We start from the raw sequence: 12,161 nt of genomic DNA, 5'->3' as shown, positions 1-12,161 counted from the left end.
ACATTTTAAATATTTTGACTTCAATCATATTTGTACCAGAAAGCAAGTATATATATGAAAAACAAGTGTAAGTCACGTGACCATCGGTGCGACTTGCTTTCTTTGAAAAGTGGGAAAAGATGGCCGACCAACATATACAGAAAAGGGCATCTCAGGATAACAGAGGTATTGTAAACCAGCTGGTAGTGCTTCACATCTATCATGTCATGTTTTTCTCATTGTAATAATGGTACGGAATATTTTTGCACACCCTTGTTCGCCATTAATGCATAGAACAGTCTGCCGCCAATATAGAACAGTCTGTTTTGACGTACGCGGGTCCCCCAGGTGCACTGCAGAGAGACGCTTGATTGAGTCATTGACCGACGAATACATGTGACCACGCCCATTGTAAGCCAGTGTCATGGCAACGTGTGAGATTTCGAAGTTAGAGGGACTGTTTGTATTACATTGTTCAGACATTGTTTACGAATGGTGTACACAGTGTTAAAAGTAGTTATTAATCGAGGCCAATAGAAGTTACAACAATCAGTTTACAAGTTGCTAGTGTGAATGGCTCCATGTATAGTTTGGTGATAAGTCACTTTGCATTGTTGAATGTCTGCTTCCTCAAGCAGAGGTACATTTCCACATTGACACTCACTTCAAGAGATACCCACTTGTCACTGTCAACCTCTGTTGGCCAAGTTTACGACCTGTTGATTCATATGTCCAGTATTGTCGATGCTTAAGTGGCAGTTAATAAACTTGTAAAGAGGCGGCAATTAACTTCGGAGCTTTAAAGTGCTGTTGTCAGTGAGTCAGCTTGTGTCAATGACTATTTCCAGTGAGCATTTGTCGTGTTTTTATGAGCAGTGTAGCCATGGTTTTAGCAGTAAAATATTTGCAAACTTGGTATAAATAAACGCAATACCCTGGGTACTCATCAAACATTCAGTTTGTGCTTGAAGCATGGGAACTACAGCAGTTGCAGTCTGTATTGGTAAAATGGGCCATGATGGATCTTTCCATATTCCAAAAGTGTCACAAAGTTCTTAACACCTTCTAGTATTTCAAACAGAGTTTGAACAGCTTTGTGTTTATTAGTCCCCGCGGACGAAGTCCGGCGGGGACTTATAGATTGGGTCCCGTCTGTGCGTCCGTCCGTCCGTCCGTCCGTCCGTCCGTCATCAACAGTTTCTCAGACACTGCTAAACCAATTTCGTTCAAACTTGGCACAAAGGCATAGCACTATAACCTACAGATGCACGTTGATTTATTTTGTGATACGATCCAATATGGCCGCGAGGCGGCCATTTTGTTGCAATTTTTCATGTCTTTGGACCATAACTCAGACATCCTTGAACAGATTCTGTTCAAACTTGGCACAAAGGCATAACACTATGGCCTACATATGCATGTCAAATTATATTGCGATACGATCCAATATGGGCGTGAGGCGGCCATTTTGTTGCGATTTTTTCATGTCTTTGGACCATAACTCAGACATCCTTGAACCGATTCTGTTCAAACTTGGCACAAAGGCATAACACTATGGCCTACATGTGCATGTCAAATTATTTTGCGATACAATCCAATATGGCCGCAAGGCGGCCATTTTGTTTGCCATTTTTCGTGTGTTTGAACCATAACTCAAACATCCTTGAACCGATTCTGTTCAAACTTGGCACAAAGGCATAACACTATGGCCTACAAACGCATGTCGAATTACATTGCGATACTATCCAATATGGGCATGAGGCGGCCATTTTGTTGCGATTTTTCATGTCTTTGGACCATAACTCAGACATCCTTGAACCGATTCTGTTCAAATTTGGCACAAAAGCAAAACATTATGCCCTTCATATGAACACCAATTTATTTCGTGATATGATCCAATATGGCCGACAGGCGGCCATTTTGTTGTGATTTTTTCATGTCTTTATACCGTAACTCAAACATCTTGAACCATTTTGTTCAAACTTGGCACAAAGGCAAAGCACTTTGGCATACATATGCATGTATCAATTAACCTTGCGATAGGAGCCAATATGGCTGCAGAACTGCCATTTTGTTGGAATTTTGCATGTCTTTGAAGCGTAATTCAAAGGTCATGACACCCATTTTGTCCAAACTTGGCACAAAGATCAAGCACTATGGTATACATATACATGTCAAGTTACTTCGTGACATGTTCCAATATGGCTGCCAGATTGTCATTTTTGGATTTTTTCATGTCTTTGAGGCTTAATCATATGCAAATATTCCTTAACCAATGTTGTTGAGACTTGGTACAAAGATAAAGTACTATGGCATACATATGCATGTCTACTAATTTTGTGATTCGAAAATTCCACCAAACCATGTGTATAGTACATGTATGTGCCGTCATGACACTAGAGGCAGTGAGGGCATCGTTATGTGTGATGTAATCAAAAGTTCCTTCAGTGGTCATTACCAGCAGAGATGAGTCATTTATTGAACGTTCCTCAGATTACTTTATTATGCAAGTCACAGGCCTGATGCACCCGTTGCATCAATGTCATTCCACAGCTACCTAGACCACAGCTACCTAGACACCAAAGATTATAACAAAATGGACAAGCGGGGACTGTGTCATCAACGATGACTTGTTAAATTGTAAATCCAAAGGATACAGGAAGAATTCTTTGATATTTATTCATCATCCTAAATTTCTTCTATGAATATTTTGCAAATCATCCGTGACAAGCCAATTAATTAGTATCCTTTTTGTACAGGTGTCCTCAGCAAACCACCGTCTGGTCGGCCAGTGATTCAAGTCAAGACCACAGCAGTTCATACACTTCCGAGGGAACTAAATGTAAAAAGCTCCAAACATCTCCTCTTTGAACCTAGTGATAGTGACCTTCACCAAGTGAAATATCCTCTGCAGAAGAGACCACTCAGTGCCAAGGCATCTTTCAGCACAACTCCAAACATTCAGACTCTGAATCTGGAAGACAATGACTATGTCAAATATCAGAGGCAACAAGCACAGGCCAAGAGAGACAGCTCATGTGCGAAAAGTCCTGACCCTGGAAAAGGTTCAAAGACAGTGAAGATTGAAAGTGAAAGTAGCAGCAGCCTTGGTGGGACTAAACATCTGTTGTTTGAACCAGTGGAGATCAAGAGACAGTCACCATCACCTTCAGCGCAAGTGTCAAGTTCAACTGAGAAATTCAAGAGACGGCCACAGAGTGCCAAGGCCAGGCTTGAAAGCAGTAGACAGCTGTCCCAGAGCATCGCGCAGAGCAAGAAAACGACCAGGTTTTCAGCCAATAAACAATGCTACGGCAATGTGGAGGACACCTCCAAAAGGATTTCAGTAAGGCAAAGGCCACAGTCTGCAAAATTTGCCAAGGAGAAAGACTCTGCGCAGGGACACAGACAGCGACCCATGTCTGCCAAACCTCGTCTAGATTGCCATGCTGAGAGAGAGGCACTTAAGGGTAAAACACTGGAAATTGATTTGAAAGGATCAGGAACTGAAAAGGACAATGTTCACGACACCAATACTACACACAGTGCAATTGACGTGACTTTTCCATACAAGTTATCGGATACGGTTGATGAACCAAAGCCAAAGAAGGAAGAGAAGGAAAAGGAATATTACCATGGAATTCCCAGAGGAATTGCTGCACTGGCACCATTTCTGACACAGGACATCCCTCAGGAATGGTATGTTTGCTTCACGTATCAATGGCACAGTAACAGTTGTACTTTTTCATATTCATAATCTAAAGGCTGTGCATAATTCATCCCACATGGCAACCTGCTTAAAGGGCCTGTAGCTCTTTTATTTGGTACACAATGTTAGGCCAAAAAAAGAATGTTTCTGGTCACTGTGCGCGTCATTTCAGAACTTGCGCGTTATGTCTTTTTTCATGGTGGGGGTTACATACTCATCAGTACAGCTATCCTTGATATCCCTGTTTGCATGTCCAAAAATGTTAAAAAGAAAACGGAATGGAAGTATTATGCAGCCAGTAAGAGAGTTATCAGTGATAAAAGACAATAACTGTTGCAATAATAGTGCCAAACCAGCATTAATAGGAATAAAAAAACAGAAAGGAAAAAAAAAAACGACCTGCGTCGCTTCATCACTTTTGCTGAATGTCAAGGACAAGAAATATTTTTTGGGGGCCTTATCTTTACAAACACAAGGCATTGTGTAGAGTAATCAGTGTTAATGTTTACAAGTTAAAACTAGTGTTGACTAAAGTTCAGGATGTGTTTACAAGTTGAATAAGATATTTTGACATGATTTGGGGTGAAGTATAAGAGTCTGAATTTTACAAACAGATAATATGTTGCTGCAAAAGTTTCCACAAAACATCATCTGGCAAATCAGGCAAATGGTTGATTTCAGCCTAGACTGTTCCATGAAAACTTCTGAAAAAAAATTCTCAAAAGTTCTGCAGTTTTCAGTGACTTTAAGGTAATACGCGTTTCACAACAGAAAGTGTCAAACTTGTGCTCCCTCTACATGTATGTGTATCCTCAATGAAACTTGAAACCAGTATTTTTCATAATCTCGAGTAAAAACCAGTGGTCATCATGCAATGTTTTTCATAAGAGACACAAATAACCTAGAAATTTACCAATATTTGAAATTCAAAATGGTAGCGGCTCTACTAAATTTTTGATGTTCACAAAAACAAGATAATTGAAATTCCATCTGTTCCACAGGCTTTGAAACGAGTCTACACAGTCAGCGCAGTAGAGAAATACTGTAAAAATTTGTTCCTCAAAAATGTGTCCCCAAGGTGAATGTGACTTCAGTGTATTGATCATGGAGATGAACTTTAAAAGCAGATAGCATCAGGCAAATGGAAAAATTGACCTGTCTATCCTTTCTTGGGTGACCTGCCTTCACTGTGTTCACTTTCGTATCATAATCAATGTAATGTAGATATGATGGTGTGGAACCTAAAAAAAGGAGCATCAAATATATATAGAAAACACACAGGAAAAATCTTATCTGTTAGTTTAAAAAATATATCAAGCACGAACCAAACGTTTTGTGTTGTTTGGCCCAGACAATTAGTCTTTAATGGTGCGAACACATTCTGATAAAAGGTTAAACGAGGTCGTCAGTATACACGGGATTGTTTCTCCTCTGGGAAATCAAGTGGATGGATGCTGTTGTGAATCAGCAATGTTTTCCGCCTTTGGATGAGAGACAATTCTTCCTGTTGATGAACTGCTGTCATATAAGGCCAATTTAAAAGAAATAATTTCCGTTCTGGCAGTTGTCATTGTTTTCAAGAATATTAAATGTTTTATCAGGCGCTTTTAAATGAAATGCAAAGTTGTAAATATTACATACGTGTTCAGTTTAGATTTTTTATAAATTTCAGAAATTAGAAATGGAAAGATTCACTGGCTGTCTCCGTGCTGTATTCATCAAAATGCCATGTCCGTTTTCTACTTCTGATTGTTGAAACGTTGAATAGATGTGAAAGCAGATGATCAGGTTGCTTTGGAGTGGTGGTGAATATTAAATAACAACCTTCAAAAATATTTAGCTTGTTAATGCTCCTTGAAGTCAAAGCTCAAATATTCTACTGATATTATGTAGACAGTTTAACACAAAAATTGTGGGTTTTTTTCAAAAACATCCATTCCTGCAATTTTTTCCAAGTAAAAACTATAGCAGGTGTTTTATTCATTGTAATAATGTGTTATCTCAGTTTGCTGACGGTGCAGTATCAAAGTCTGTTTTGTTTTTTCTTATCTACAGGCTGTTTTGTTTTTCCTTATCTAGAGACTGTTTTGTTTTTCTTATCTAGAAACTTTATTTTTCCTTATCTAGAGGTTACACACACTATCATCAGAGGTGCTCCATAATGACAAGTGCTAACAAAATTTAAATGCTGAAAAGTAACTGCCCTTGTTTCAAAGTTTTTATTAAATTATACATTTTTTGTACATATCTAAAGGTGTGGCATTGATCCAAAGTGCTGCCTGGTGTTTCTGCCATCTTTACTCTACCAAGACGAAGACTTACCACAGGTTCCACCACCGCAGCAACCAGATGATGTCATACCACATAAATTAGTGCCGCCCACTCCACCACCCTTTGTAAGTGAATTTTTTTTCTAGTCTGTTTAAAATAGAAATAGACCCTGAACATCGATTTTCCACAATATTTTTTTTATATTTATATACTTTGACAATTCAGCACTAACCAAAAATGGTAAGAGTGACATAAGGAATTGAAACTGTAAGAAGAAATTATTGTATTGAGAAGGGTAGCATAAAAAGGGAATGGCATAGGAGATCCTAGTACAGTACCATTGCTCAGTGTGCCCTCTAGGCTGAATTGACAAGCCACTGGCTCAAGACTGTTCTCTTTGATGCAAGAAATTTTTACACAATGGCATTTACTTGTAGAGAGCTCATACACAGAAATTTCCAGATATTCGTAAATTAGACTCAAAAAGTACAGAATTACAGTCAGTTAGAGGGCGCTCTGCTTGTGATTCACCAAACTGTGAAGCAGTTTCTGCCATTGTGTTCGTTAATCTGCTGACATTATCCACATCCATGATACCCCACAACCACTTTGATAAGACCAGGCTTTGAAACCTGTGATTCACTAACATACTCAGAGTACCTCACTCCATACAGAAATTATTAAATTTCACTCCCTTCCCACATTGTTCTAATATGTAGATCCTCAATGTAAATACTCTCAAATAAATTTACAGTTCTTGTATTTGCTTGTCGAAAATCAGAACAGCATTTCTTCCCAAAAGTATATATATTTTAAGTTTTTCTGTTGTATTTTCAGGATCCCAAGAAGTTATTTCATTATACAGGGGTGAGTACTCAGTAGATTCATTGTCATTAGTCCTGTCCCAATCTTGATTGCTTAAATAGACATTTTCATTTCAGTCCTCTGACTGAAAGTTAATTTTTTCAGTTAATGACAAAAACTGGTCATGAATTGTTGTCTCTGCTTTCACATCATAGGCTCTGAAATTGTAACCAGGACAAGCGACCGGAAAATTTGATGTTATTCGTATTTATTACATTCCATGTCAGTATTTGCAATGTGTTCTGGGCTTGCTATCTTGAATTGTGAAATGAAGATCTTACCTAAGAAAAGGAGATATTATTTTCATTACACTGGGTTAAGAAAATTTAGAAATTGAAAAGAAAATGTAGGAAAGTTGTAGAAAAGAAAATGCTCAACACTGTCATGGAAAGTGTACTCAACAACGTTATCACATGGGGAGTGGTTCGACTGATGTTCAGGATGCTTGTATTACCGGTATCTAGCTTGTAACCCTACACTGTCTCTGAACAAGAACATGGAGAAAGGATTTCAAAGTTTCCCAGGGTTTAGGAATGTAAAAATGTGATATATGGAAATATTGAGTTTAAAGTTTGCCTTTGATTTGCTCTCTTACTGATCATTTTTTTTCCGGTTTGAAATTTCAGGACAAGAGCAGATCTGAGAGTGTAATGTGTGATCATACCATCTACTCATCTGAAGGCAAAGTACTACATGATCCAAGGTTTGTTGTGCCATTTCAGCATCAGTTTTCATTTTTCCCAAGGATGGATTAAACTGAACACTGCTGGTAGATGGCTTCATGTCCCATTCTGATGTTCCCTTTCAATAATGAAATACTCATCATCATTGCTAATTACATGTATAACTTTAGAATTGAATATTGATTACATTGATTATCAAAATATATTGAGTGGACTACATCTTGTGTATGGACTACCATTGCAATAGAAATATCTAGATTTTTTCTGCATCAAAACCTCGGCACTGTCCAATTCATTGTCTCCCCTATTTTAGTAAGGATAAGAAATTAGAGTGGTAAGAATCAAATTTTGCTGGAATTTTTTCTTTTCTACACATTTTGTAATTCTTTTACAATTTCTGTATTTTACTTTATTAAAAATGTTTATCAGGCAAATGATGCTCTCTTTGAGTTCTTAAAAACTTTCTTTTAAAGTTTGTAAAAGTTGAAACACAAACATTATGTACAGCACTGTAAAATCAACTTTAGCCATTATAGACATATTTAGACTCTGCTAACCTCTTACCATTGATTTAAATGGCAATTTTATGAATGTATTCTACTGATAAATAAACAGATTGGGAGTAAAAAGGTACCCCCCCCCCCCTGAAATACTAATCATAACAAGAATTCTTCAATTCTATCAATTACAGCAAGTATGCCGTCAGAACCAGAGATGTGATCCAGAGAGAAATAGAAGACCTTGAAAATTTACTCCAGGGTAAGTTTTCTCCTTTTTTTTTTCAGAAACAAAACAGAAAAGAACACTTTAAATTGATGATCAAAGATAATCTAAATAACAGCCTCAGAAAGAAAGCTGCAGCAGTTGTGAATAGGTACTCTGAAAAGGAAAGAAATACAATCTATATCTGTTCTTGCAGTCAATTTATTGTTTGCTCTCTTGCCTTTAATGACCACTGGTACGGGCCTCAAAACTGAAAGATTTCAATTTTTGTTTAACCCAAGGAAACTTTAAACCATTGTCTTTCAAAGAATAAAAATCAGGGATCACCTTACAAGTTTAAGTATTAGAAACAAATGACATAAAATTAAATGACACTTGTAATTCCAAATGGCTATTTTTCACATGGTAATTCTATGGCAAAACGTAAAATTTTTGATTTTCACAAACACAAGAAGTATAAAATGCATTTACTTCTCAAGCTTCAAAATTAGTGCAGACAGGCCACAAACTGTTAGAGTACTGTGGAAATTTTGAGGGTCTAAATATCTGTCCCAGAGGTGCATTCTACCTTAAAAATTCTTAGGCCAGTTTTGATATTTCCATATTGTATTGATGGAGTTTTATTCATTGCAGGTATTGGTAGAGCAGAGAGTGACAATATCGTAGTGCAATATCAACATGACATCAACATCTTACAGAGGGAAGTCAGAAAAACACTTCGGAAAGCCAGACAGTAAGTGAGATGAGTTGCTGTCGCAGTATTCATGTAACAAATTATGACCTCTTTGCTTAACCCTTTCACCACTATGGTTTGGCCACAGTCCCTCCACACACTATGGTTTGGCCCAAATCCATTGTTTTCAATTGTGAGTGTGGCTCTGTTCACCGGGAAATGGGGTGAAAGAAGTTTTGGGAACTCAAATTCTTACAATAATTTCTACTCTCAGACTGCTACTTATAGAAACTCATTCTAAAGACTATTGACTAAATGAAGATTTTACTGTCTTGTTTTTGTGAAAATGTTAAATTGAATTTTTCAAGATTGTAAATTTCAAATATCCACATTATAGGGAATATTTTTCCCAGTCTAAAAGTGACCTTGATTCTTGATTTGAACAAAAGTTATATACAGTTTCCTTAGCAAAGTTCAAGCAAAAGTTTTAAACTCTACATTCATAGTTTACTCCCATTGAAATGATATGTTGAAGCTGTTTAGCTGCAGCTCTGTCAAATAAAAGTGACCATGGGCTTCAGAGGAAATGCTTGGTCAAAAATGAAACGTTTACCAAAATTTTCATGTCAGAAAGATTGTGAGAATAATTTGAATTCTTCTTGATGTAGCTTTTAATTGAACATTCAAGATACAAAAAGAAATATCTCACTCTAAACCCAGTTCAGACTTGGTACATTTTCATAAAGAGTTTTCAATTGCCTCATACATGTAGAGAAACCACTTTTCAGCAACAAAACCTGGACTGCATGTAGTGTTTGTGCCAATGATGTAGTCTGTAAGAATTGATGTCAAAGCCAAGATTGAAAGTTGAAGAAAGTAAAAATTCATGCTTCCCCTTTCAATTCACAGTATCAGAACTTCTAGTCCTGAAGAAGAACCAATGGACGTGGTAAGTCATTTGCAGTGCCAAATACTCTTATACCAACATATTTATTGTCAAAGTTGTATAGAAACAGAAATATCAAAGTTGCCATCCTAACTACAGTACACAAAGAGCAGTGGTAAACCTAATATTTTTCATTACATTTTCATCCATAATGTCTGTCATCAAAATCTGCAAAGTTGTTCTTGAGATAATTTCTTATCTTCTATGGTGTGCCTTCAAGGAATTTTTTTTATCTCATATTTGTCCATTTGTTTCCTTGAATCTACAGTTTGGTTTGCGGCAGTTCTACAGAGAACACGACGAGACCATCCAACGAATCAAGAGACAGCGAGACGCCTGCATGCAGGAACTCTCAGAGCTGGAGGCACAGCTTGGCATGCAGATACAGAGAGAAGTCATGAAAGAGTACTCTTAGGATGTGAACTGAGTGCATCACCGTCCAACCTGCGCATACCTTCTATTCAGAGTATCTTGGAATATTCCAATTGTTTTGTGTTGTGAGAAGAGTACCCATTGCTATCAAATAGGGAAGGGAGCACTGGAATTTTACACATCTTCATATCGACAATCAACCAGTGGCTTTGAGACAATGGTCCAGTAAATGACGATTTTCAGAACTGCAATATCATTTTTTTTCCCTCTCAAATGACCTGAAAGGGTGCTTATGGTTCAGTTATTTGTAGTGAGATAGTGCCCAAAATCAAAAGGGAAAGGTGTAGACATTTGCAAACATTTGCTGAATATTGCATAAGGAAACTTTTAACAATTTTGTAAAAATCAAGAAAATCATCGGATCGTCAGTGAAAAATTACATGTATCTTTATCACATTCACTGACCTTAAATTGCATAAAATTAACCTAATTTTTAAAATCAAAAAGGATGGTGTGCGTGAAGAACACTGGGCTACACCCTCCTGGTGGTAGAAATCAGTCCTTGCTTGAGGGTGCCTTTTATGGTAGATCATACAAACATACCCTCTAGGATAATATGGAATTGTTCATCAGCCGCATTATCTCATAGCATGGGCCCAGTAATCTTGACAAAATGGCTGTCAATTCTGAATCAAAGCCATTTACCTGTACTGCAAACAAATTCTTAGTTTCATGGGAATTAGATTATCAACTCTCAGCTTTTTAAAGGATCTTTACACAAGTTTCATAATCAAAAAATGAAAACACAGAGGACATTCTCAGAAGGTACTGCCACGGTGCCTCTACCCCAGGTCACAGGTGTAAAGAGAGTTTCCTGTGATCGCTTTTAGATAGTTGGCTTAAAGGGGAACCAAATACTATCAAAATGGCAGGTTTTTCATCAGAGTCTAAAAGAATCAACTCATGACCAAATTGTCAACTCATCCATTTTAAGTAGAAGAAATTCCCAATGCAGCAAAACAATCAACAAAAATTCTAGTGTGTCTAATTGCTGATGTGATAGGTTTTCTGATTTGCTGATTCAGATATGATTAGTTATTGGTTCAACCAATCAAGATGTGGCTTTCTTCCTATCAGAGTTTTGACAAACCAAGCAATGTTATTACATCAAGTTGGTTACCTACAAGGTTTAAGGCTCTGATATTCCTTTTGTGCCACCTTTTGTGTTTTACCCACAATGCTTTGTTGTTAGCTTGTCTTGGGTATCTGGTACCCTTTATGATGTCATGTCGTCAACCAGTGTTTTGTTTCAGTGTTCAAATCAAAAATGCATAAATCTGATTCGAGAGTGATTTTTGTCAGCAGTGTTTGTGTTTGCCAGTAACCATGACATTAATGGACAACTGACTGAGTGTTGATGAAGCTGTTTACATCAAACAAAACCTAATCATGTCTTGCAATATTTCCTTTTCAAAGCTTGAGTTACTAGTAGTTGAGTTTGTGGAAAATGTACTGCAATCTAAAACTTACTTCCCTACTCCAGTTTTGAGGGCAATACAGTAGTATCTAAAATTCTACAGCAAGTTGATATATGAGAAATATTTCTGATGAACTGAAACTCAGAAAATGGAAACAAAATCGTTTGAATTTGATCAGTACACACACTTAACATTATACATGTACCAAATGTGTTCCATAAAATCTTTTACTGTCAAAACTCATAAAATCTTCCAATATGTTGCCGGTTTTAGTTTTACATCATAGGACAATTTTCATTTTCCATCAGCCTATCTTTCTCAGCACTGAGTTGCTGTGAATACAAATTGTATTATGTGATGAAGCTGTAAATTTTACCTGTATTTGCAGGCTGATTTGATCACTGAAACATTAGAAGTTATACTATTAATTTGGACATTATTTTGGGGATCAGAAGGTTAACTT

General features: G+C 37.1%; 1 protein-coding gene across 1 annotated transcript; it reads left to right on the top strand.

Moving 5' to 3' along the window:
* The first annotated feature begins 11 nt into the window (after positions 1–11).
* Positions 12–11,236, top strand: LOC139151632 (uncharacterized). The gene is made up of 9 exons (XM_070724559.1): positions 12–165; positions 2,739–3,678; positions 5,943–6,084; positions 6,797–6,826; positions 7,450–7,526; positions 8,198–8,265; positions 8,863–8,962; positions 9,812–9,851; positions 10,117–11,236. Exons 1-9 carry the CDS (start codon positions 120–122, stop codon positions 10,261–10,263), a joined length of 1,590 nt encoding a protein of 529 aa, XP_070580660.1. The 5' UTR covers positions 12–119; the 3' UTR covers positions 10,264–11,236.
* Positions 11,237–12,161: the final 925 nt, after the last annotated feature.

The sequence above is a fragment of the Ptychodera flava genome, chromosome 15, assembly GCF_041260155.1.
Source record: "Ptychodera flava strain L36383 chromosome 15, AS_Pfla_20210202, whole genome shotgun sequence".
Classification (NCBI taxonomy): domain Eukaryota; kingdom Metazoa; phylum Hemichordata; class Enteropneusta; family Ptychoderidae; genus Ptychodera; species Ptychodera flava.
Note: the sequence above shows the minus strand (reverse complement) of the source record. Positions and strands in the feature narration are given on the sequence as shown.